This window comes from Cebus imitator, unplaced genomic scaffold (genome assembly GCF_001604975.1).
Source record: "Cebus imitator isolate Cc_AM_T3 unplaced genomic scaffold, Cebus_imitator-1.0 Scaffold78, whole genome shotgun sequence".
Taxonomy (NCBI): Eukaryota; Metazoa; Chordata; class Mammalia; order Primates; family Cebidae; genus Cebus; species Cebus imitator.
The window spans coordinates 6,284,349-6,312,332 of record NW_016107393.1 but is presented as its reverse complement, the minus strand read 5'-3'; the positions used below and the strand labels follow the sequence as shown (position 1 = coordinate 6,312,332).

Below are 27,984 nucleotides of genomic sequence, written 5' to 3'. Positions count from 1 at the left end.
TCAGGGACTATGTAAATGGATTTTTATATTTAGTGGAAAATGAATTTGCTGACTTGACATTCATTCATCATACCTCCCTGCATTCTTCTCCCTTATATGCATGCTCTCCCTTATACATACTTACAAGTTTTCTCCTGTCCTTTCCTGTTAGTCTCTTCTCTCTTTTGAATTGATATTATCACTTCTTGCCAATGACTTTTCACATAGAGATTGTCAATCAGTTTTGTTTTTAATCTTTGAATAAGAATAAATACTTATTTTTTTTAAAACAGGCACTTTTTGTTTTTATGGCATTATCCTTTGCCCGTGATGAAATTATCTGGCTACTTCGTCATGCAGATAACATGCCAAAGAAGAGTGCAGACGACTTTATAGATAAGTAAGTTAGCAACATTTAAAAAATTATTTTCTCTATATAGATGCTTCTTGATTTACAATGGGATTATGTCCTGATAAACCCAGTGAAAGTTGAAAATATTGTTAAGTTGAAATGCATTTAGTACACCTAATCTACTGAATGTTGGAGCTTAGCCTAGCCTACCTTAAATGTGCTCAGAATACTTTTATTAGCCTACAGTTGGGCAAATTTATCTGGCAACATAGTACACTGGTTGTCTATCTTTCTGATCACATAGTTGACTGGGAACTATGGCAGCATCATGATAGAATATCATACTGTCTATTGCTAGCCTGGGAATAAAAGCCAAAATTCAAAGTACAGTTTGTGCTAAATGTGTATCATTTTTGCACCATTGTAAAGTAGAAAGATAGTATGTCCAAACCATTGTAAGTTGTGCACCATCTGTATTCTGATTTATGGGCTCTGGAATCTGGAGACTTATATTTGAAGCAAAATTATTTTGTACAACTTGGAATATTTGTAATATATCATTAGATGATATTAATTAGAATGCAAAGTCAACTTTAGTTTTAAATCAGGGCTTTTTTCTTGTAGTATGCTTCATGGTGATAAAGTTTTTGCTTTCTTGCTATGCTCAGTAATATTTCTTATGGAATTCATTTTTCAAAACTATTTGCTACACAAAACATTTAAATAAAAATCCTGTTTATAGAGTTGAAACTCAGTGTGTCATTAAAATGTCTTCGTCTTATTTTAGTTCAGTCTCTTGATAGGAGTTAAAAAAATGGAGCAGAGAAATAAGATCATACAGAAAAATCTTGTTTCTTGCTAATCCTCTTTTGACATTTTTTTGATGTATTTATAAGATATCCTGTTTATTTTTTAAATTTATTTATTTATTTATTTATTTTTTGAGTTGGAGTTTTACTCTGCCACCCAGGCTGGAGTGCAGTGATGCCATCTCGGCTCACTGAAACCTCAGCCTCCTGAGTTCAAGTGATTCTCCTGTCTCAGCCTCCCAAGTAGCTGGGATTATAGGCACCTACCACCATGCCCAGCTAATTTTTGTATTTTAGTAGAGACAGGATTTTACTATGTTCGCCAGGCTGGTCTTGAACCCTTGACCTCAGGTGATCAGCCCACCTTGGCCTCCCAAGGTACTGTGATTACAGTTGTGAGCCACTGTGCCCAGCCCTGTTTATTTTCAGTTTGGATTTTCTGCTATCCATTTTTAGCCTTAGTTTTTTTTTTTTCTTTGCTTTTTGTGATTTCTTTATTCATATGAAATAATTTAAAAAGGAAATAATTGACACTAAATATTGATGCCCTTTGTAAGAAAAAAAATCCTTTTAGAAATGAGATCAAGGGTATCGAATATATTCTTTAATAATGATGAATTTATCATTTTAAATTTTTTTCTTGAAATTTAAAAAAAGGCACATTGCTGAATTAATATTTTACATGGAAGAGCTTAGAGCACATGTGAGAAAATATGGACCTGTTATGCAAAGATATTATGTGCAGTACCTTTCTGGCTTTGATGCTGTTGTCCTCAATGAACTTGTGCAGGTAAAAACTATCTTATATTTGTTCCTTCCCTCCCACCGTTGATAGTATTTGATTTGTTTGTTCAACAAGCATTTATAAAATATTATGTGCCAAGCAGTGGATAAATCATGTTTATATTTTGTCAAGGAGATCATTGCCTAGAAGGGAGGAAACAATTGTAGTCCAGTGTGATAGGTGTTGGGCATTAAGTGTACGGGTATTGATCGACTTACCACCTATGTAACTTACGACCATTTGACTTTGCGACCACAATTGCTAGCCACGACTGCTCCGCGTCTGGCAGCACAAACGTTGCCCGGCTGTGTGTACGACAGTGCGGACCAGCTTCCGGCAGCACTACCATCTCCACATGCACCATTTCAACTGTACATATAGCCTACTCAACTTATGACCAAATCATGTTATGACCGGTCCGCGGTCCCGACCGTGGCCGTAAGCCGAGCACTAGCTGTATATAAAATGCTCAGAGTGAACACAGGGAAGGAAACGATTATTTATCCTGAAGGTGGAGATATATACTAACCAAATTATAGAGGGCCTTGGGAAAGAGGAGGTTATTCATGAATCAGTTGTACTGCTTAGAAAGATCACCCTGGTTCAGTGTGGATGATACTGGCAACGAAGGGAAGAGGCAGAGAGACGAAAAGAAAAGTGACTGCAGTAGGCTAGGTGAAAGGTGATGAGAGCCGACACTTGGGCAGCAGCTATGGAGATACAGAAGACATGATAGAGACAATATAATTGGTAATTAAGTATTAGAGGGAAAGTGGAATAAAAATCTTTTTGAAGAAAATTGTTAGAGGATGGGCAGTAAATAAAGATTTTATATAGATGTTCTAATTTAAATGTAAATTTTTATCCTTAATTGGTTTGTTAGCCTTTGTTTTGCTTTCCATAATTTATTTATTCAGTCTTCTTCATCTTTATTTAAATTTTAAAGATTTTATTCCAAATAAACTGACCCTCAGGAAATAGTATTTTATTTTCCTTCACTTTATAAAATTACATGATTCAAATGACTCTAAGCTAATACATGGTGTAAAGAAAGAACAGCTAATAATCCTCTTTATATAAAGACTACTCTAAAGCTGCTAGTTTTCCAGTTAAATAACAATACTTTGAAGTTCTCCTTTTTTTCAAATCAACCTAAAAATATAGATCAGGAAAGAAATTGTTTATATAATTTTTTTACCTTGAATTATATATGTATTGTTACAGGATGTTATTATAAACTATGTAGGTTATTTCTTCTTTTATCCACTAGATGGAGCTCAGATACTTCCTTTCTGTGGTCATTAAGTATAGTATTATTGCCTTGCTATAATTTTATTTGAATAGTTATTAACAGATAAACCAGAAGCTTTTGTTACTGTTTATTATTTATTCATACTAGCATACAGTTTAAAAAGTAAACCAGAATTCCTGAGTCACTTAATTTATTTTCATATAAAGTAGAGTGTACTAGTACTGAGAAAATTATTTCTTAGCATTTCTTCTGAGATTATAGTAATAGTATAGTATCATAGGCAATAATAATACTGATACTAGTAATTGCCAGATTTATTGATAGTGTATCTTAGCAAATCTGTAGAATACTTCTGCAAGAGTGGATATAGTTATCATTATTTGTTGAAGAAGAAATGCCTTATGTAATTTGCTCAGTATCACACGCTCATAAGTAATAAAGCCAGTAGTCAAACCTAAGTTTTAACTCCAAAGCCTGAGCATTTTACCACCCTATTCTGTTGCAAAGTATATTCACAATGTTTTTCACCATTTGCTAGCATATAAATTTAGAACTAAAGTTGTAAATCTGTTAGCAGAGTTGATTACAATAGGCATTAATATTTTATTGTGGTAAAATGTATGTAACAATATTTACTATTGTCATGATTTTTAAGTGAAATATGTTTAATGATATGTACATTCACATCATAATGTTTTGAAAATGTGTTTTATTTATGCTGTTTGTAAGCTAAGCATCCACTTTTTAAAAGGAATTTATTATTATTTTTTCTTGCTTTTTCTTATTTGTCTTTAAAGGAATTTATTTTTAACATGCACTTTAGTTACAGTTTATCAAATATTCATTTTTTTTAGCCAGGTTGAAGGGTTTTTAGGTCTTAATTTTGTTGAGGGCTAACATAAACACAACAAAAAACACTCATTTTTAGTGCATGTTGTAAATTTTGGTAACTGTGTACGTTTGTGCAATTACTACCAACACCACATTCAAGACAACTTTTCCAACACCTTTAGAAGTTTGCTTATGGCACACCTTCATTTTTTGCTAAGCCCTTGACAGCAAGTGGTATTTGTCACTATCCTTTTGCCTTAAAAAATATTTTTTCATATAAATTTTCCTATATAGTGTATAAAAAAAGCACTTTTTTACACATAATCTTTATTTCTTTCACTTAACCTAATGGTTTTGAGATTCATGTTACGGTGTACGTTAAAATTTTATTTCTTTTTATTACTGAAAGATACTCCATAGTATGGATATACCAGCTTATCAGTCCACTAATTGATAGACCTGAGTTGTTTCCCAACTAGATGTTTTTAATATTACTTTGTGTTTGTTTTTCAGAATCTTTCTGTTTGCCCTGAAGATGAATCAATCATCATGTCCTCTTTTGTTAACACTATGACTTCCCTAAGTGTAAAACAAGGTAATAAGTCTTTTAAATAAAAGCATATTTTCTTCTAATTAGATTTTCAAACTTGATTATTAAGGAGAGAATTTACCAATTAATTTGGCTAATGATCTGTTATCTTTTGTCTTAATATTGTTCTCTGAAGCAAAGATTTCCAAAATGCGTTTGTGATGCTATTTACAAAAATTATAGTTTGATATTTCTAATTATTAAGCAGGAAGGACTGCATTTTGTAGTAAGTCATATATTTGATCCAGGCATACCAATAACAATATTTAATGCCGTTTATAAACTATTTAGTCTGTGCCAGGCACTTTATATGTTTATTATCCCATTAACGCCACATTCCTTTTTAAACACTATTATTACTTTTGACAGATTGGAATCTCTGGATTTGAGGATTAACCTCTCAGTTACTGAACATAATTTGCCAAGCACTAATAGCTATTAAGCAAGATTAGGAATTTGAGCTCAAATCTGTCAATCTAAAAAATTGATGTCGTGTAATCAATCACCTTGCCATTATTTGAATACTCCATTCTAGTGGATTGATAGTATGTTTTAGTTTTTAGTCTTCTAATAAAAGATATCAGAAACCTTGAAAACTTGTGAGCAATAAATATATAAACAGTTTTCTTAGTTCAGTCTTTATAGCTACCACATTTAAGTAATGAAACTACAATAATTTTGTCTGGTCATATTTGGTTTATATAGAGTTATTTTGTTGAGTATTTTGTTTATATAGAGTTATTTTGTTATATAGAGTTATTTTGTTTATATATAGTTATTTTGCATGCTGTCCAAAGTTTCTATTCATAGGCTCTCTCAAATTCTTTTCTGCCTCCTTCAAATTGACGTGTAAGCACACTGAGAATCAGAGAGCTTAGGAGAGAAGCCCTTACTTCCTTAGCACACTTTATCATCATCTTTACAGGATTTGAGAATTGTTTCACTGTCTTCACTCTTACATTTTAAAATGTTTTTATTATTTAATTGTAAAATACACATAAAATTGACCATCTTAACCATTTTTGAGTGTATAGTTCAGTAGTGTTACGTATATTCATATTGTTGTACAACGAATCTCCAAAACATTTTCATCTTGCAAAACAAATTCTTTTAATGGTTGTTGAACAACACCCCATTTCCCTTTCCTGCTAGCTCCCTGCAACCTCCATTCTGCTTTCTGTTTCTATAAGCATGACTACTCTTGATACCTTATTTAAGTGGAATCACAGAGTATTTGTCTTTCTGTGACTCGTTAATTTCACTAGGTATGATGTCCTCAAGTTCAGCCATAGTAGCATGTGTCAGAATTTCCTTCCTTTTTTAGGCAGAATGATAGTCCATGATATTTATTTATTTTATTTTATTTTTTGAGACCGAGCCTTGCTCTGTTTCCCAGACTGGAGTGCAGTGGTTTAATCTCTGCTCACTGTAACCTCCACCTCCAGGGTTCAAGTGATTCTTCTGCCTCAGTCTCCCAAGTAGCTGGGACTATAGGCACATACCACCATACTCAGCTAATTTTTGTATTTTTAGTAGAGACGGAGTTTCGCCATGTTTGCCAGTCTAGTCTCTAACTCCTGACCTTAGGTGATCCACCTGCCTTGGCCTCCCAAAGTGTTGAGAATATGGGCATGAGCCTCTGCACCTGGCCTCCATTGTATTTAGATGCTACATTTTGTTTATTCATTCGTCAGCGGAAACTTAAGTTGCTTCTACCTTTGACTATTTTGAATAATTTTTCTATGAGCATAGGTATACAGATATCTCTTTAAGACCCTGGCTTTAATTCTTTATACTCAGAAGTAGAATTGTCTTAGCTCTTAAAATTTAAAATGTTCTTATAGATTTGTGAAAATATTAATTTGCTTTATAATTTTTTTTTTTTTCTGTTACTACAGTTGAAGATGGGGAAGTATTTGATTTCAGAGGAATGAGATTAGATTGGTTTAGGTTACAGGTAAGAATAACTTTTTGTTGTCATTCTGTTTTGTTATTTTAGTTAACATGAAAAATTTTGTGACAGAAGTATAAAATATTCATTGTTATATACCTATCGAAAAGATTTCTTTTGCATACTTAACCATAAAAGAAATATTTTGTACTAGTTATTAAACTTGGATAAATATATTTATAACTTAAGCCAATATATGAGTTTTTGAATAGATTATTATAATTTTAAAATATCTGAAAATTTAAATCCCAATCTATCTCTTGATTATCCTGATTCAAATATTTAATTCCAAAGTGAAAACACAAAATCTTCTCTGAGAAAATATTTAAGATCTACTGTGGGCACCAGCAAACTTTTTTTAATACAGACTGTTGATAAAAATTTTAGGCTTGCAGCCATGTCATCACAACTGCACTCTGCCAGCGCAGTGTGAGAGCAGCTATAGACAACACATAACTTACTGGGCATGGCTGTATTCCAGTAAAACTACTTATAAAACAAGTAGGTAGCCCACAGGCCATAGTTTACCACCACCTGATCTGTGCCAAAAGCTTCAATTTTCTGAAAAACAGAAATAAATATTATTAGAGTGTTCATTTAATAGATAAGTCTCATATAAATAGTTCATAAAGGCTTTAAAAATTCAAGCCTAACACCTTGGTGTATGCTGTAACCTTAATGATAAAAATTAGTTACCCTGTAAATATTTAAGTAATTATGGGAAAATGGCCCAGTGTTCTCAGTAATCTGCGTCTTTTAAAAATCCATATATTTTTAAATGATGATAGTCATATCATTATATAGTCATTTGACTCATTATAAAGTTAAACCATTCAATTAGCCCCTTTCCCAGTCTCATTCTCCAGAAATACTCACTTTTAATAACTGGTCTGTATTTTTTTAGATGTTCAAACAAGTAAATGAGGTAGTACTATGTACTGTTTTGCTATTTGTTTATTTATTTTTAAATACTTAGTTGTTTATATTTTAGAGACAGAGCCTTGCCCTGTCACCCAGGCTAGAGTACAGTAGTGTGATTATAGCTCTTTGTAACCTCAGGCTCCCAGGCTCAAGACAGTCCTCCCACATCAGCCTCCTGAGTAGCTGGGACTATAGGTGCAAGCCCCTACACACAGCTAATTAAAAAAAAAATGTAGAGACTGGGTCTTGCTCTCTTGTCCAGGGTGGTCTCAGACTCCTGGCCTCAGCAATTTTCCTGCCTCAGCTTCCCAAAATGCTGGGATTATAGACATGAGCCATAGTGCCTGGCATGTTTTGCTCTTAAAAAAATAATAAAATATCTACTTGTTTAATTAAAAAGAGAAAATATAAGAAGTATTTGTGGAAGATATTTTTAGATGGATGCAGTCTCAGTAATGACTCTCAGGATGACCATACTTTTCTGGCAGTCTGCTTAGTACTCTGAGGTGCTTTTGCTTTTCTTAGATTCTTTCCTTCCAACCTCAAAATACATAAGCACTTCTATATTCTATAGGGAGCTTATTTTTAGAACTGAAGATTTTTATAAATAAAAGTATTAAATAACTTCCCAGTTAGTGGGAGATCAGGGAAGTACACTTGAAATACCACCATCCCAAAATGTTAAATGTGTATATATTATAGATTATTTTATTATTACAAATAAAGTTTTAAAATTGATATCTCTGTTTTTAAAAAGGCAATGAAACAATACAGAAGTAGAACTTGTAATGTAAAAAAAGAAGTGAAATTTGCTCTTCCAAAGGGTATACATGTTTAAAACTTTGAAAGTCATTTTCACAAAGCTTGAACTGCTTTAATCTCTTGTTCTCAGTTTATGGGAGTGCCTAAACCAATACTTGGGCTCAGAGAATTTTAGAGATTTAGATGCATTTCAAATGCTCATTTACATTTGAAGTATTCATGTGAGAATTTTAGCTTTTTTCAATCACAGCAAAATAAAAAGCATTGAGTGAACATGAAGAATATAGACCTGATTGTTCCTATGTGTAGGTTTTTTTAAGTTTTTATAAGATATTTTTATAACAACATCACTAGCTAGTTATCTGATTCTTTTTCATGTAATCTGCACCTGCATGTGTTAGTTTTCTAGGGCTGCCCTAACAAAGTACCAACTGGATGGCCTAATAGAAATGTGTCATTTCATAGTTCTGAAGGCTGTCAGTCTAAAAGTGTGGTGTTGGTAGTGTTGGTTTCTTTCAAGGACTGCAAGTGAGAACCTGTTCCATGTTCTCTCCTAGCTCTTGTGATTTGCTGGTAATCTTTGTTGTTCTTTGCTTGTAGTTGCATTACTTTAAAGGCATTCTCCCTGTGTTTCTTCACGTCATTTTTCCTCTCTGCATATTTCATGTCCAAATTTTCCCTTTGGATAGGGCTACCAGTTATGTTTGATTAGGTCCCATTTAAGTGACCTCATTTTTACTTGCTTATCTCTGTAAAGACCCTAATTCCAAATAAGGTTACATTCTGAGGTACTGGGGGTTAGGACTTAAGCACATCTTTTTTTCGGGGATTGCTTTTAACCACGTTTAGAACATGTAGTCACTCAGACTCTTTCTACTGCATAGATACCCTTTTTTTTTAGTGACAAAAACAGGACAACGCATACCAAGGAAGGAAAGAATGGGGCATACAACTAAGCCACGGAAATGTTGGCTAGAAGTAGAGAACAAAAGTTCAAGATAGGAGGTAGTGTCCAGAATCTAGAAGGTTCACATAGGTATGGAGGAGCAACTCAAAAGGTAAAGGTTCCAAGTCTACAGATTAGACTGTAGGATACAGAAGATAAAATACTAACTAGTATTTTATAATCTGTAGAAGAATAGCACATTCATCTTTTGAGGATTTTATAGTCTAGCTATGGAGATAAAGCGTAAAAAATAGCAGCTGAAAATCTGAAAGATCAAGAGATGTCATATATGTTTATCAGTTAAATTTCAGTCTTAGAAGGGATAAAGCTTTTTTCAAGTTGAAATTGCTTTGAACAGGAAAAAAAAAAGGACAAACAAATGAGTAAAGAGATTTTTGAGTGTAGAATATTTACTGTAAGAAGGGGAAAATATTCACAAGAAGTATGAATGATCTGACTTTGGTCACTGACTTTTTGTTTTAGGTAGAAGTACAAGAATTGTTAGGTAAATTGTCACTACTCACATAGCCAGAGAGTAGTGAAGAGTTCTGTAGATAACCAATAGTCGTTGAGCAGAGCAGGACCAGAAGAACAAGCCTTACAGAGAAGTTTAGTAATGTGCTTTGTGCCTTCACTGTTACTCTATTTAGTTTGGTTCTAAGGTCATTGCTCTTTCATAGGTCACTTTCGTCTTTCTCCGTCCTTTTCCTACTCTTAAGAATTCTATGATTTTTTTTGTCATTCTTTTCTACTTCCTAAGTGATCTCTTTCTGCTGTGTATTCCATCAGTCCCTTAAGCATTTTCAATTGCTCTTTCAAATATCTTTTCTCCTCTGTTTTCTAATTTATTCAAATTGTTCATATTCTTTTACTTAAGCCTATTCTCTTTTAGTAACATGTTTCTCCCTCCATTGTTGTCAAGCAGTTCATATGAGTGTTTGAATCATTAACTTGTTTTGTTACTGTCCATTTCTTCTGAATCTGTTTTCACAAAGTTATTTAAATTCTGACTTAATTTTATTTTATTTTAAATTTTTTTGGATACATAATAGTTGTACATATTTATGGGGTACATGTGATATTTTGATACAGGTATACAATGTATAATGAACAAATTGGGCTAATGGTAATATTCATCACCTCAAACACATGTATCGGAAACATTCCAAATCTACTCTTCTAGTTATTTTTAAAGATTCAGTAAATTATTAACTATATATAGTTGCCCTATTGTGCTAACAAGCACTAGTTCTTGTTCCTCATATCTAACTACATTTTTGACCAATTACCAGTACTTTTTCCCCACTTCCTCCCTGCCCTACTCGGCCTCTGGTAACCATCATGCTATTCTCTGCCTCCATGAGATCAATTTTTAGCTCCTGAGGGAATGTGTTCTCTTTCCAGGTCCTTAAGGGGGCGTAGTTTTAAGGGCAAGAACTTCCGAGTGCCACGCTCCCCTCCCATCCCTGTCCATCGGGGAGATTTAACGATTTATGTTTAAATTTCGCAGGCATGGAAAAAAAGCTAAAGTCAATCACTCCAGTAAAAGTTCTGAAAAAACTCCTTTCATTGGCCCGGGGTCTTAAAGAAGGTGGGGGTTCCTCCCAGGTTAAAAGTCCCCTTCTCCCACACCCCTTTAAACTCCATGTTTGGGTCACCTTCCACAAACACTCCCTTCATGGAAGCCATCTTTCTCTCTCCTAAATTTCCCCTCTAAAGTCCCCTTCCACACACTCGTAAAAGCCTGTCTTCCCCTCCTACACTCCGTCTCTCTCTATTCCCATCCACTCAGTGTGGAAGCTGCTTTCCTCTCCTAAATTACATCTTTCTGGATTCTATCACTCAGTCTGAGAGTTAGCTGTTTCTTTCTGTCTCCTTCCCTGGTTTCTGTCTCTAAATAAGTAAATCACTTGCTACAAACACTTTTAAGCATTTACTGCACACTGCGCTGTGGTCCCCTGTCTCATTCTTAAAAGGGTAGAAAACCAAAAACCTAAAAAAACTACCCTCTCAGGGAAGCTAAGGGCACCCTAAACCCCTAAACCCCAATATAACACTTCCACTTAGGAGTAAGAATATGTGGCATTTGTTTTTCTGTGCCTGGCTTTTTTCATTTAACATAATTTCCTCCAGTTCAATCCATGTCATTGCAACAGACAGGATTTCATTCTTTTTTATGGTGTAATATTCCATTGTGTTTATATTTACCATTATCTATTGATAGACACTTGGGTTGGGGTTCTATATCTTGGCGACTGTGAGTAGTGTTGCAGTAAACATGGGAGTGCAAATACCTCTTCAGTATGTTGATTTCCTCTCTTTTGAATATATACTCAGCAGTGCAATTGGAAATTCTGTTTTTAAATTTTTGAGAAACCTCAAACACTACTGTTTTCATTAGTGGCTCTACTAATTCAGATTCCCACCAGCAATATATGAGAGTTCACCTGTCTCCACATCCTTGCTAACATTTATTTTCTGTTTTTTGGTAATAGCCATCTCAACTGGGGTGTTAATGACGTCTTATTGTGGTTTTGATTTGCATTTCTCTGATAATGCAAATTATCTCTCTGATAATTTCTTTAATGTTGAGCATTTTAAAAATACATCTGTTGGTCACCTGTATGTCTTCTTTTGAGAAAGATGTCTGTTTACATCTTTTCCCATTTTATAAATCAGAATTTTTTTTTATTTGCTGTCGAGCTGTTTGAGTTCCTTATATGTTCTGATTATTAATGCCTTGTCTGTTGAATACTTTGTAGATATTTTCTCTCATTCTATAGGTTGTCTCTTCACTGTGCTGAGTGTTTCCTTCTTTGTTGTGTAGGGGCTTTTTAGCTTGATGTGATCCTATTTATCCATTTTTGCTTTTGTTTCCTGTGGCTTTTGAGGTCTAACTCAAGAAATCTTTGACCACACCAATATTCTATCATGTTTCACTAGTGTTTTCTTCTAGTAGTGTTATCGTTTCAGGTCTTAAAGAGTCTTTAATTCATTTTGATTCCATTTTTTTTTAATATAGTGGGAGATAGAGGTCTAGTTTCATTCTTTTACATGTGGCTATCCAGTTTTCTCAGCACAATTTATTAAAGAGACTGTCCTTTCCTCAATGTATATTCTTGGCATCTTTGTTGAAAATGAGCTGATAGTAAATGTGCGGATTTATTTCTGGGTTCTTTGTTCTGTTCCATTGATATTTTTATCTGTTTTTATGCCAACACCATACTGTTTTGATTACTATAGCTTTGTAGTAGATTACCAAATTTTGAGATTTGGTAATGTGATTCCTCCTGTTTTGTACTTTTTGGCTCAGGATTGCTTTGGCTCTTCTAGTTTTTTTTGTTGTTGTTTTTCCATTTGAATTTTAGGATTTTTTTTTTTTTCTATTTCTGTATACTATGTCATTGGTATTTAGATAGGGATTTCATTGACTCTGTAGATCACTTTGGGTGGTATATTTAACAATATCAATTCTTCCAATCCATGAACATGAGATATCTTTTTATCTCTTTGTGTCTTCTTCAGTTTCCTTCGTCAGTGTTTTACAGCTTTCATTGTAGAGAACTTTCCCTTTTTGGTTAAGCTTACTTTTAGGCTTTTTTTTTGGTAGCTATTGTAAATGAGATTTCTTGATTTATTTTTTAGCGTGTTTGCTGTTGACACATGGAAATGCCCCTGATTTTTGTATGTTGATTTTATGTCATGAAACTGAATTCGTTATCAGTTTTAATAGTGTTTTGATAGAGTCTTTAGGTTTTTGTAAATACAAGATCACATTTTCTTCAGATAAGGACAATTTGATGACTTCTTTTCCAATTCTGATGCCTTTTATGTATGTCTTTTGTTTAATTGCTTTGGCTAGGACTTCCAGTCCTGTGATTGAATAAAAGTATTAAAAGCAGGCATCCTTATATTGTTCCAAATCTCAGAGGAAATGCTTTCAGTTTTCCCTGATTCAGTGTGTTGCTAGCTACAGGTTCATCACATATGGCCTTTATTGTTTTCTTCTATACCTAGTTCATTAAGAGTTTTTATTATGAAGAGATGTTGAATTTCGTTGGATGCATTTTCAGCGTCTATTGAAATTATGCAGTTTTGTCCTTGGTGATGTGCATATGTTGAACCATCTTGTATTTATCTCACTGGATCATGATCTTTTTAATGTGTTGTTGAATTCTGTTTGCTAGTATTTTGTTGAGCATTTTTGCATCTATGTTCACAAGTGATGATGGCCTGTAGTTTCATGTCTTTTCTGGTTTTTGTATCAGGATAGTGCTGGCCTTGTAGAATGAGTATTTGAAAGTATTCTTTCCTCCTCAATTCTTCGGAATAGTTTGAGTAGAATTGGTATTAGTTCTTTATATATTTGGTGGAATTCAGCAGTGGAGCCATTGGGTCCTGGGCTTTTCTCTCATGGGAAGCTTTTTATTACTGCTTCTGTCTCATTACTTGTTATTGGTTCTTTCAGGTTTTCTGTTTCTTCTTGGTAGGATGTATGTGTCTAGGAATTTATCCATTTGGTCTCGGTTCTCCAGTTTATTGTCATGTAGCTGCTCACAATCCCTAATCCTTGGAAGTTTTTTGGTATCAGTTGTAATGTCTCCTTTTCCATTTCTGATTTTTTTGGGGTCTTCTCTCTTTTTTTTCTTACTTAATCTAGCTAAAGACTTGTCAATTTTATTTTTCCAAAAAATGAACTTTTTGTCTTGTTGAGCTTTTGTTATTCTTTTTAGTCTCAATTTTATTTCTGCTCTAATCTTTATTACATATTTCCTTCTGCTAACCTTGAGTTTGGTTTGTTCTTGCTCTTCTAGCTCTTTAAGTTACATTAGTAGGTTATTTGGTCTTTCTACTTTATTAATATAGGTGTTTATTGCTATAAACTTTCCTCTAACTACTGCTTTTGCTGTATTCCATAGGTTTTGGTACATTGTGTTTCTATTTTTGTTTCAGTAAATTTTTTATTTCCCTAATTTCTAGATTGTTCAGGAGCATGTCATTTAATTTTCACATGTTAGTTTCCGAAGTTCCTCTCATTGATTTCTAGTTTTGTTGCACTGTGGTCAGAGAAGATACTTGATATTATCTTAATTTTTTGAACTTTGTTTTGTGGCCTAAAATATGGTCTCTCCTGGAGAATGTCCCATGTTCTGATGAGAAGAATAAATTCTGCTCTTTAAAAATATGGGACAGTTAATGGAACTCTTTATTGAATTCATGGCCACAGCTACAGCTAATTCCTGTTTATACTCTAAAGCTGATTATGGTAAGTAAAACTCCTTAGGCTTAGTTTGTGATAAATATCAAGTAAATTTTATCATCAGAATATTGACATCATTCTTCCTCTTTCCTTCCTCTTTTCTGGTAGATGGAAACAACAAAATACAAAAGTCCCCTTTGTGGTGTCACTGTCTCATTGAATAATAACATCATCCACTTAAAGGCCCCTTGCCATGGTGGGGTTTGAGATTTAATTTTTATCCTACTTAGAAAGTAATAATTTACTCTCTCACTATTTCATGGATACTGGCAAGAAGATATGGAGCTCCTAGGGTCAGAGACAAAAGACAAAAGACTTAATTCACTGTACAGAAAGCAGCATGGGCATCAGGATATATGCATTATTTCTGCTATTTTCCTGTGCTCTGCAGGGGTGGTACAGAGGATCCAAAATGAATTCTGAGCATGCATTGGGCTTGTGTTGTAGATAAGGAACACGAAGTTTGAGGAACCTTCTATTTTATCATCAGCCATAAGCATACTTGCTCTTTGTTCCAAGGGAGATATTACCTCATCCCTCAAATTTGATAGCTGCAAGTATAACCCTAAGAAATGTCGTAGGGAATGAATGGCTCAGGCCTTGTCTTCTTGACATACCCAGCAAGATGTGTAGGAGCATGAGACCCATGCAGGAGTATCTCCCAACAGCCAGAACCCTGACTATCATCTATAATTCTTCTGTTGCCCACTATATCTAATTATTTCCCAGATTAAACTCTTAAACTACTACTACTCAAAACCAGACCATCGTAATCCTGTCTTATTGCCACTACTGCCTTCTAATAGATTTCTGCTTCCTTTCCCTTCCCAGTCATGCCTCCCTTTTTCCCCACTATACAGAATAATCCTTCTAAAACAAAAACTGGCCACCACACAGAATCCTTAATGCTTCACTAAAAAGTTTAAATTCTTTAACGTGGTATACAGCCTGTTCATGATCGGTTGAATCTCATGTTTTACTATTTCCCTTCTCTTCTTTGCAGTCAAACTCTAGCGATAATAAGCTGTATTTATTCTGTAGGCACCCCTTCTATTCTTATTCTGTGCCCTTCTGAAATGTCCCTACTCCATGGACATGATCTGCTCTTTGTGATTATCCCAGTTATAGAATTTATTTCTCCACAACCTGTCTTAATGATTTTTATTTAGTTCTATCACTTTTTTGGCGAAACTACACTAAATTTTACTATCTTCAGTACTTTTCTAGAATTTGTCAAATTAATGCAGTGTATTATATGATCCAGTTTTTAATCAGTATAATCTAAAGCCTCATTGAATCAACATTTGCAGTATTTACTTTTATCTGATTGCTTCCTGTGTATGTTTTGTCTCTTAAATTAGATTGAACATTTCTTTTGATATGGTTAACATGACAGTTAATTGTTTTATACTTTAGATATTGTAACTTCAATTCCTTTGAGATTCATTATGAAGGGCTTATATATTGGACTGTGTTTTTATGGACATTAGTATTTCAGTTTACTAAATAAATTCTTGATAGGAATTTCAAGTTAGGGTCACTACAGACAACTAACACAATAGATGTTACTGACAGTGTCACAGTAAATCGTTTAAATATCTTTCAATAATGCCTTTTCCCCCTGTTAAATGACAAGTCCAAAGTCATTGATTTCTACCTAAACTACTTTTGTTTTCTCTTACTTTGTAGGCATATACTAGTGTCTCTAAGGCTTCACTTGGCCTTGCAGATCACAGAGAACTTGGAAAGATGATGAATACAATAATTTTTCATACAAAAATGGTAGATTCCTTGGTGGAAATGTTGGTGGAAACATCAGATCTCTCCATATTTTGGTATGTTGTAATTTTCTCAAAGTTTACCCAAGTTGGGATTTTGTGTCTATTTTTAATTCTCTCAAAGAGCAACTCAGTCATGTGATTTTTATTTCTTAAATTTTTTTGAAGAGTTGAAAACAGTCGCTTCAAATTACAGGCCCTTTTTTGCATGATTAGACTTAAGGCAAAAAAAATGTTGTGGATCAGGGTCAAATAGAACAAGTGATAGAAATTAAATACTTAGTAACTCCACTTTTATGGTATTAAGTTTAATATAAATATTAAGATGATGTGTGACTGCTTCCTGCATTGTGCTTCGCTCTCCTCTTTTGTAATATTTTTGTTATACTTAGTTTACTTTTCTTCCCTCTTTTTCTCCCAGAAAATGTGGTTCCCAATGGCTATAATTTGTTTTCTTAGTTTCTATCATAGTAGTTACTTAATAAATCTTTTAATGAATAAGTCAACTTGGTTGTGATCAGATTAATAAACAGTGGGGTGGCCAGGTGCGGTGGCTCACTCCTGTAATCCCAACACTTGGGAGGCCAAAGCGGGTGAATAACCTGAGGTCAGGAGTTTGAGACCAGCCTGGCCAACATAGTAAAACCCAATCTCAACGTCCTGGGAGGCAGAGGTTGTTGCAGTGAGCCAAGATCACGCCACTGCACACTGCAGCCTTGGTGACAGAGGCAAGACTGTCTTAAATACATACGTACGTACGTACATACATACATACATACATACATACCAGTGGGGCTAGGAATCAAACTCAAGTATTCTTGCTTCAGAGTTGTATAATATCAGCTCCGTTTATTGCTTCTTGGACTTTTTTTTTTTCCTTTAGGGAAGAGGACTGGAATAACCTAGTAGGCCTCTTGATTTCTAAAATGCTGAAATGATCTCAGTGGATAGTGATAGTAGTTTCTGTGTATTGGATAGAGATCATCATGAAAAGCTTCTCACTGCAGTTATTTTGGAAAATAATATAATCTATGTTGATTTGAGCAGTACGTTAGGAAGGCTTGAGTTAGCAGAATCGCAGAAGAAATTCAAATCACCAGGTAGAGAAAGCATACCTCTTAAAATAATGAAACACATTACGAAATACACTTTTTAGGTTTAGACACATCACACGTCAAATTTGCAAGAATTTTTAAGATTATTTGGAGCCCGAGACTACTGTCTGTCTAACACAAAGTCTACCTTAGGTAGAACACGGAACATTATATGTTTAGGTATGTTTAGCTATGCAAAATATCCTATTGCAAAAGAAGAATACAATAATTAGAAAGTCATATCCCCTTTCTTGGAACTGAAAGGACTTTGAGTAATGTTTGAAATTTGTAATTTTCAGTAATACCTAAATTTTTTTCATATTTTTTCGTAGTAGCATTCTATTTTGCCTGTCACATCAAAATAAAGAAATGTTTACTACTTCTGTTTGTCTTACTACTCTGGGATGTAAAGTGTCTTATTGACTCATATTCTTTTATATTTAGATTTAACATCTTCAATATAGATGCAAATTAAAACTGATGGCAGGCCAGGTGCCATGGCTCACACCTGTAATTTCAGCACCATGGGAGGCCAAGGTGGAGGATTGCTTGAGCCCAAGAGGTTAAGGATGTAGTGAACTGTGACTGTGCCACGGCACTCCAGCCTGGGCAACAAAATGTCCCTGTCTAAAAAAAGTTAAAAAAAAAAGTTGATGGCATATGATTACCCAGGCTGGTCTCGAATTCCTGGGCTCCAGTGATGCACCTGCTTCAGCCTCCCAAAGTGCTGGGATTATAGGTGTGAGCCACTGCACCTGGCCTTAATAATGGTATTTTTTTTTCCTGTTTATAGTGACTTAGCTGTAATGAAATTTGATGGTGTAAGAGGCTATATATATGGTTTATTATTATTTTTTAATTTTTGTTAATGTTATATAAAGAATATTTTTATTACTCTGGGATAATTATTGGTGTGTAAAAATACTTTGGGGGAAACATTCTCTTAAATAAATGCCACCAGTTATCTTTCATTCACCTGAATCAAATTAACTATAAGGTACTATATCAGAAAACTTTTAACTGTAAACATTGTGATTCTGATTTTTGTTTATATAGTTTTTATAGTCGTGCTTTTGAGAAGATGTTTCAGCAGTGTTTGGAGTTACCTTCTCAGTCAAGATACTCAATTGCATTTCCACTACTTTGCACTCATTTTATGAGTTGCACGCATGAACTGTGTCCAGAAGAGGTAATTACAATGTACTACTGTGAGTTACATGGTATGCAAAGTAAACTAGATCAAACCTGTAGCCAACCAAATTTTACAGTCATAAGTACCTAACTTAGCTTCCCATCGAATATATCTCTATGCAGAATCAGAAAAATGTTTGAATAGATATGTAGGCTTAATATATATATGGATAAATAAACACACATATAAGAACATATTATAAAGTCACTTGGAATTACCTTTTTTAAGATAAATCATGAGTCAGGTATTAATATCTGTGGAAAAGATCGATATAGTAATTAATTTTGTGTACTTAATTTTCCTCTTAAACTGTCATGGAAAGGACTCAAAAATTAAATGTTTGGATTACTGAATAAACATAAGTCAAAGAGAGATTCACTAACTTATTATGATTAAATTGTTAATAGATATATTAAACAAAATCCAGATTGACTGATATCTGTGGGATACACGCATGTGCATACACACACACAGTAACAGAGTAATTTAACTGCTTGGTAGTTTTATTGATGCCAAGTGTCTATGAGAAATGTATTCAGTGTTTCTTCTAATCTTTAAGAAATGTTTTCCAAGTGTCTATGAAAAATGTATTCAGCGTTTCTTCTAACCTTTAAGAAATGTTTTCTAAGTGTGATGAGAATATAAAGATTAAATAGTGTATTTCTTTATAATTTAACTTAGTGTTTAGTCCTTTTACTTAAAACTGCAGAACTTGTGGAAAAGGAATTTAGAGATAGCAGTAACATTGTCAATTTCTGTAAGTATTAGACAATATCTGTTGCAGATTGTATGCCAGTATTCCAGGGAAAAACCAACTTTGAGACAGAAGTTAGCTTACAGGAAGTTTATAGGGATTACTTTTAAAATTTATACCTGTGAGGATACTAATACCACCAATTTTAATAGATTTATACATTTTTTTAGATTTAATAGATTTTTTTCTCCCAAACTTGACACCTGAGATACGTTATTAACTGTTTCCTCACCATCAAATTTCTTTTCATTAAATTACCCATAAAGTACTTCTAATTTTATTTATATGTCATGTCCTGAATCCGTCCTCTTACTTTCCATTCCTATTATCATTTTTGCAGTTCAGATTTACGATACTCTTCATATGTACTATATATGGAGTTCATCTTTTGCTTGGATTACCTAAGTGGTCTCTTTGCTTCTGCCATTGTTCTCCTAAACTTTATTCTCAGCAGTGTAGCTGAAGGCTAGAGGTTGGATAATAGAGAGACTTGTAGGGCATGCTAAGAAACTGTAGTTTTTCTCCATTTCAGCATTTCTGAGCTATTGAAGGGGAGTAATGAAATCGGATTTGTATTTTAAATAAGTTTGTATCTGTAAAGAACAAATTCAAAGCAGTCTTAATTCAGTATTCTTTTTTTTAGGAAGAATTAATAGCAGAAGATATATGCCTTATCTTTCAGGAGTCAAAATTTGATTAAACAGAATATTAAGTGTTTATTAATTGAAATATTTTCTAAGGTGAACCAATAAATAGTTAATTGTATCAGGTTATAAATCTTTTTTTTGGTTTGACTTTCTATTAAAGTTTTATAGGGCATTTTAAATAAAATGCATTAGGTATCATAACAGATCTAGGAAAAGTTATTTTGTATGCTCAAGTATTTTTATATTTTATGTATTTTACATTCATCATAGAAATACTGTATGTAAGTGCCACATATATCATATGTATTATATGGAAGGTCAGGGTAGGAAAACTTTTAGAAATTTTATTTCTTTGTAAAATATTGCAAATATATGGTGTAAAAATTTACAGTGTTTTATACTCAATGTTCCAGTTACCATAGATAAGAAAAAAACACATCAAACGATTACAACCCACTAAAACTAAAAAGAGACAGAATCCTATAGCGATGGATGCATGGCCAGCTTTTTTTCCCTTCTGGGAGCAATGGGGTTCGATTTTAGAGATTTGAATGCCATGGACTTTGTATTACCAAATTGATTTCTCACCATTTTATTTAAATATTTGCGCTCTTCTTTCCTGTTTATACAATTACAAAGCTGTGTCACAATTTATACATATATATAATAGACCCAGATTTTGAATGAAATAAGATTGGAAACAGAACTCAAAATGTTTTCTTTCATATTATATGTTTACTATTTTAACATTTAAGAGCTAGATACATAGGACTTTGTGGAATTTGAAAATTAAATACATAGCTTTTCATGTTAAGCAAAATACTGATTTTTTTTCAAGACTCCTCCCAGTTACACATTGCTTTCATAATCACCAAGTACTTGATCTCGTTTATGTTCAAATATAGCATGGTTAGTTGTTACAAGAGGCAAAAGCACTCTAACATCTCCCACCCTCACTTCTTACTGCAGACTGTGCCTTGGACCTAATTTTTCATGTCTATTTAGAAGTTTTTTCATTCAAACTTATATTATTATTATTCTGCCTTAACAGCGACATCATATTGGAGATCGCAGCCTTTCCTTATGTAATATGTTCCTAGATGAAATGGCCAAACAAGCTCGAAATCTCATCACTGATATTTGCACAGAGCAGTGTACTCTTAGCGATCAGGTAATAATTTAAATGTTTCCAGCAGATAGGAAATGTGTGTGTGAAGGCAAGAAAATGTGCTTTTATCCATTTGTTGTTTTACTTTCCATTCTTTAGTTCCCACACTGTTAGTAAAGCCCGTACCTCTGCTGTCAAACTCCATTAATAGATATAATTTCTTAGATGTAAACTTTTTGGTAAGACTCTGCATACTGTTTGTATTCTTTCATCAGACATGTACAGTTTTTTTGTGTGTGTATTGTTAGCACCTGATTCTGCTATTTCATTGAAAGTTGTAAAATATCCTGTCAGTTGTTTTACATATATTGGTTTTGATACATTTTTTAAAAGATTTCCTCATCTACTACTCATTTATCCAGTGGTTCAATTTGTAAAGGAAAAGAAAATAAATGCCTATTCTTTGCCTTTATTTTCTAGGTGACTGATAAATTGTATTATTATGAACTCCTGGAATTAAGCATATTTGGTGATTTTCAATCCATTGTACTTATAATTCGTATTGAAGCTCAGACTGCCCCATCATTGGCTATTGGGAGTCCTTTTAGTCACTTGAGAGCTTTCTTGTTATCTGGTGTGACAAGATGTACCAGCCTCATCTTTTCACACCTAGAATCAGCTGCTGCTTTTAGTGGGAAATGGTATTTCAAGACCCAAATCTGGATATTAGAGATGCTTGTTGTTCTCACGTAGCCTCATCAGGATTAATTTACTCCCAGTCATTCATAGGATTGTACTGATATCTCTAATTCAAATTTAGGACTACCAGATTCTTTATCCTCTTCTATATTACATCAGTGTCATCTTTCTTCCTTATTGAGAATCTGGCTTTCAAGGACCCAGAAGATGGAAGAATTACAATTCTCATAATCACAGGTTTACTTCAAATATAAATGCATAATAATCTCAATAATATTAATTCTGCCACCAACATATAATTATTGAGAAAAGTTAAAAAAAAATTGCCCATTTTCTCTGCATTACTGCCTCTGTGTGTGTGTGGGTGTAGAGGGGTTGTACCATACTGAACTATGGGCATTACAAGTTCTACCCCTAGAAACATTCATTTACTCTTTCTGTACAAATGTTTGATGCTCCTAGCTGCTTAACATGTTGGTTATCTCTCTAGTGATTGTAATCCTCCGAAGCTCATTCTCTATCAGCAGACTTTTTTAGTAAACGGCTAGAAAGTAGATATTTTAGGTTTTGTGCAACACATGGTCTCTGTCCAGTTACTCAACTCTGTCATTATAATGGAAAAGCAGCTATAGACAGTATGTGAACAAATGAGTGGCTGTGTTTCATTAAAATTTTTTCAAAAATAGATGGTGAGCCAAATTTTGCCCTGTTTTTCTATTTAGCATTAATAAATACTATTGTTGGATATTCCAGATTTGCTGACTCTATTCCCCCCGCCCCCACTGCCATTTACTTGTATCTTCTCTTTCGTCCGTCTGTGTTGCCCTTATCTTGGTCTAATTTTGATTTCATTTCCAGCAGTTTTTCCCCAGCATGGGTACTGTCTTGGTAGAGGGTGCTGGCTGATCATTTTGACAGTTAGGACTAAACTGTTGCAGCCTCATCAAACCTCAAGAAGCCTTACTGTAGGCTCTTGAGTTCTCTATACTTCAAGTGAATACCTAAGGCTCTTGCAGGATTCCCTTTCTCGTCTTCAGGTTCCCTGTTGTTTCTTTCTGCTCTTCCATATAGGCACTATAAATCTTGTGTGGTTGGTACTTTTTTGTTGCCTTTCACTTGTATTTTGGGGGTTGTGGAGATACTTTGAAACTTGATTTTATAGTCAGTGTTATTTGTGGATTTTGGTTTTATGCTCTAGTAGTTCTGTCTCTTGTGATGAGAGTTATAGATATTCAACACTCTGCTCTCCTTAATATTCTTGAAGCTGCAAATTTCCGTAGAAATTTTTATTTTAGGAAGGGACTCCTTTGTCACAATACAAATGCGATATAATTTCTTATGTACTTTTTTCCCAAATATAGTTCAATCCCATGGCTTTAGTTACCATCTAGGTATAATGACTAAATAACTTTCTTTGGCCCAGTACTGTCCAGTAGAAATACTATGCAAACCACATATGTAATTTACAATTTTGTTGTAGCCACACACAAAACTTGAAACAGGTGAAGCTAATTTTAAAAACTTTGATTCAACCTGATATACCCCAAAATATTATTTCAGCATGTAATATTAATGAAATATTAGATAGCTTTTATACTAAATCTTTGAAATCTGGTGTTTATCTTACAAAACAGCTGAATTTGAACTGGGCACATTTCACATATGGCTACTGCACAGTGAAGCTCTCCTTCTACCTAAAATGTTTTCATTTCTTGATTGCCCACTTTGTTACCTGTCACATGAAATCAATTATTTCTCATTTGTCCCTGTTTTTTTTTTAAATTAGTGGTCTTAACAATGTGTTAGGTAGAAACCTCTGTGTCATATTTGATTCCCTCTTTTCTCACATATCTAAGTTACTGAATCCTTTCAATTTTATCTCGGAAGTCTATCTCAAATCTGCCCATTAAACATTTATTTATTACATTTGCCTATTTCGTATCTTTTTTCATACCTTGTCTGAACTATTTCTAGCAGCTTGTTATAATTTTCTTTTCTGAGTGTTGTCTTCTGACAATGTCAGGGTTAGCTTTAGAAAATACCTCCTCATGGCCAGCACGGTGGCTTATGCCTGTAATTCAGCACTTTGGGAGGCCAAGACAGGCAGATTGCCTGAGGTCAGGAGTTCAAGACAAGCCCGGCCAACATGGTGAAACCCATCTCTACTAAAAATACAAAAAAGAAATAATAGTAGCTAGGTGTGGTGGTAGGCGCCTGTAATCCCAGCTGCTCAGGAGGCTGAGGCAGGAGAATCACTTGAACCTGGGAGGTGGAGGTTGCAGTGAGCCAAGATTGTGTCATTGCACTCTAGCCTGGGCAACGAGAGCGAGACTCCGTCTCAAAAAANAAAAGAAAAGAAAATATCAAACTGTTGCTGTCTTTTTGCTTTCAGTTTACAGTCCAACCTCTGGCTTGACATTCAAGGCCCTTCCTAATAGTTGAAACCTCTGTATTTCACCTTACATGCTATGCTCCACCACCTAGTAGTTCTCACTACAGCTCTGAACCATGATGTCTTTACATAGTTTTTTTCCAAAGGCCGTTTAATCCTTCCAGTGAAATGTTCTTTTTCATTCCTTGCTTGCCTGGTGTGTTTTACTTGTCTTTTTAATAATAATTTAAATAAGCCTCCATGAATTTCCTCTATGAAGTGTTTCTTCACTCAAGATTTATCCGTTTCTGTTTTCCACCAAAGCTGTGTGCATTACCCAAGCTAGCTAACTAAGCTCTATATCTCACTTATATTTCTGTCCTTTAATACTGTTGTGATATTTGCAACATAGCCTGGATTCAGCTAATATTTGCTTGGGTAGTTAATATGCATTCAGAGTAATTGGTATAATGTAAGATTTCATTCTTTTCTAAATTTAGTTGCTGCCCAAGCATTGTGCCAAAACTATCAGTCAAGCAGTGAATAAGAAATCAAAAAAACAGACTGGTAAGAAAGGGGAACCTGAAAGGGAGAAACCAGGTGTTGAGAGCATGAGGAAAAACAGGCTGGTTGTGACCAAGTAAGTGTCCACTTATATTATACCTTTTTGCTCCAGGTAAAATATTTATTTCATTTTTTCTATGACATTAGTACTGAGGAAATGCTAATAATTGTGTATTCTTCATTTTCCAGCCATTTTAAAAAATCTTTCAGAGCTTAGTTAACTTGTTAGTTGCTTATTCCTCTCAAAATACAGATTTTGGCCTTTAGAAGAAAATATATGTAATAGGTGATTTTTGTCATTTTATGCTAAGTACCGAAGGCCAATTATATGTTTAAAAATTTTTGTATAGTACATTATAAGCAATCTAATTTTTAATTTATTTAAAATCAGATAGCTGAGACTTTATTTTGGCATGTTTGTGACATATTAGAACATACCCAATGTCATTATTATAAAACAGCAATAACAGACCAGGTAGCATTCAGGGATTTTTATTTGCTTGTTTAATTATTTGGAGGAGAGGTATAGGTCGATAATAACTGGGTGAATATTTTTTATTTAAAGTAAATTTCCTAGTTTCTTGCTAAGTTGAGTAAGCCATTGCCCTTTTATAGACAACTTTCCTTCTCTCATAACAGAAAGTACTACAGGAATTGGAAGTGGTTGTCTTTATGAGTGCAGGATAAGTTTTACCTATTATATATTAAGTTAGTAAAGTCATTACTACCTAAAGGTAGAAATAAATTATGACATCTTTAGAATATTGCTCTTCAGTGTTAGTTATACCCTTAAAGATTTTGAACTGTCTCAAAAAGTTCAGATATTAAAAAATCAAATTCTGCAAATATTATCTCCAAATAAGGTTGATATAGTTATAAAATTAATTCTGTATTGCCTATGTTGACATGAACATTTTACTTAACAGTCTATTAATATTTTTTCCAGCCTTGATAAATTGCACACTGCACTTTCTGAGTTATGCTTCTCTATAAATTATGTACCAAACATGGTGGTATGGGAACATACCTTTACTCCACGAGAATATTTGACTTCTCATTTGGAAATACGCTTTACCAAGTAAGAAAGAATATTAACTGTTTTTGTTTCTTGACTCAGTAATGAATTTGTTATTTAATTGTTAATGTCTGTACAGTGTTTTCTTTTATAAGGAAAAGCATTAGTAGAACTGGTTGTTAAGAATAATGAACTGAAAATTACTTAAAATACCAAGATTGTTTTCTTACACCTATTAGTATTAACTAGTAACACCAGGCAAGCCAGTTAATATCTCTTAAGTCATAGCTTCCTTATATACAAAGTGAGAAGATTGGAGAAAATCAATGTATTTCAGCTTGCAGGCGGCAACCCATTAGGGTCATAAGATCAGTTTATAAGGTTGTAGTCAAAGTTTAGAGAAAGAAGAGGGAGGGAAAGAAAGGATAAGAGGAAAAAAAAATAGGGGGGAAAAAAACCGCAATACGCTGAGTGCATTAAGTATGCATATTGCTTTGTGAAGCATTTTGTTGCATATATGCATGTGTGTTGACTTGCAGTGTTAAGATGCATGTCTTGCAGTAGGTCACGGTGAAATGTTTGAAAACCTGAGGATTAGATGAACCCTTACATGTTTTCTGAATTCACATGTTGCTGTTAAATAAGCCAATAGAATTCTAGATTCTTGAGGTCTCAATTCTAATTAGAATTTTCTAAGTTAAATATGAATATATATTTTGTGTATGTATATGAAATAGTACATTTATAAGTCAGAAACCTTTCAACTTTATAGATATTGCTTTAACTTTTTTCTAAAGTTGCATACTTATTTATTAATATTTATTAATAAAAATGTTTGACAATTTTATTTCTTCAAAGCCTTGAAGCAATTTATAAAACAAAATTTTGCCAAAGGGTTTTCAAAGTTCTGTAGTCATTAACAGGTGGTATTTGTATTTGCACCATATGCTTAACATTGTGTTAAGTACTCTAGATAATAATATAATAAAGATAGAACTGTGGTTGGTGAGATACAACTAAAATAATTAGAGAACAATATGACAGTATATAAATTGGCACTAAGTTCAGTGTTAAATTATCAGTTGACTTGCGAAGAGTCTGGCAGTGAACTGTCTTTTGTTCTCCTTGGTAAGTCAGGCATCCTCACAGTAAAACCCAGAATGCCCTAGAATTTAGACCAAAGGGACATTGTGCCTTGTGGTGTTTATTATTCTCAAGTGGGTAGAGGTGGGAGATTGATGAGTGGAAGGGGTTCAGTTTACGGCTCCCTTGTAAACAGTCTGCTTCATTAATCCACAGAGAAGCAGTTTTTTTTTTTTTTTTTTTTTTTTTTTTTTTTTTTTTTTTTTTTGAGACCACATTTTGTTCTTTCGCCCAGGCTGGAGTGCAGTGGCATGATCTTGGCTCACTGCAACCTTTACCTCCTGGGTTCAAGCAGTTCTCCTTTCTCAGCATCCTGAGTAGCTGAGACTACAGGCATATGTCACTATGCCCAGCTGATTTTTGTATTTTTAGTAGAGATGGGGTTTCGCCATGCTGGCCAGGCAGATAGCGTGTGAATATTAGTGGGTTGGTTTTTGTCAATCACTTGAGCATAGTCTAAGGATTTAGGGATTACACACTAGGAAAGCAGTTTTCGTCTTGAGTCACATCTTCTTGGCCTGTTTCTAGTGATGGGATTTGTCGGTTGTCTTTAAGGATCCATCTTTACAAATATAAGTCTAAGATCTTTGCAGATCTAGTGCTTAGGAAATTTTAAAGAAAGTGAAATAGGGGTGGCCAGTGTAGGATAAGATCATTTAGGGAAGTACTTTCAAAATTTGTGTTTCCATTTTAGTCTTATACAGTTGAGATATAGACAGAACTGTATTTTATGTACTATGAGTGATTAAAGAAAATAGAGTTGCTTGTTGCCTTATTTTGTTTGCCTGTCATAGAGTTTGTTGAAAGGCAGCACCAAGTGAGGCAGCTCTGCGATGAAATCTTAGTCGTAATCACTTCCCAACAAAACCTTATCAATTTGTGTGAATCCTGAGCTTTATTTTTTTTTTCCTCTGGGAAATATAGTGATAAGTACATTGTAGGTTTATTAAATGTGAGGATTGTAGGTAATTTATTTAAAGCCTCAAAAATTACTGGCACCTAACAGTGTCAGATAAACTCAAGCTGCAGACGAAATAGTTCATTGTCCTTGCTACAAACAACTTACCACGTTAAAGCAATTTTTAAAACCCTCTTTATAATTAAATCATTTTTGTTCCTGATATTCGTAGAATGTTTTAATCATTTGTATTCACATTTCATTGTAGTTTTTAAGTTTTCTTTT

The 27,984-nt window shown here is 33.9% G+C and overlaps 1 protein-coding gene across 1 annotated transcript in view; it reads left to right on the top strand.

Moving 5' to 3' along the window:
- The window catches only part of NCKAP1 (NCK associated protein 1), a 112,181-nt gene that overhangs the window by 55,435 nt on the left and 28,762 nt on the right, over positions 1–27,984 (top strand). Inside the window, exons 13-21 of the mRNA XM_017532643.2 lie at positions 273–379; positions 1,798–1,930; positions 4,521–4,602; positions 6,495–6,553; positions 16,126–16,271; positions 18,365–18,497; positions 20,953–21,072; positions 24,580–24,719; positions 25,590–25,721. Coding sequence (XP_017388132.1) covers positions 273–379; positions 1,798–1,930; positions 4,521–4,602; positions 6,495–6,553; positions 16,126–16,271; positions 18,365–18,497; positions 20,953–21,072; positions 24,580–24,719; positions 25,590–25,721 — 1,052 coding nt within the window. The remainder of the gene's footprint in view (positions 1–272; positions 380–1,797; positions 1,931–4,520; positions 4,603–6,494; positions 6,554–16,125; positions 16,272–18,364; positions 18,498–20,952; positions 21,073–24,579; positions 24,720–25,589; positions 25,722–27,984) is intronic.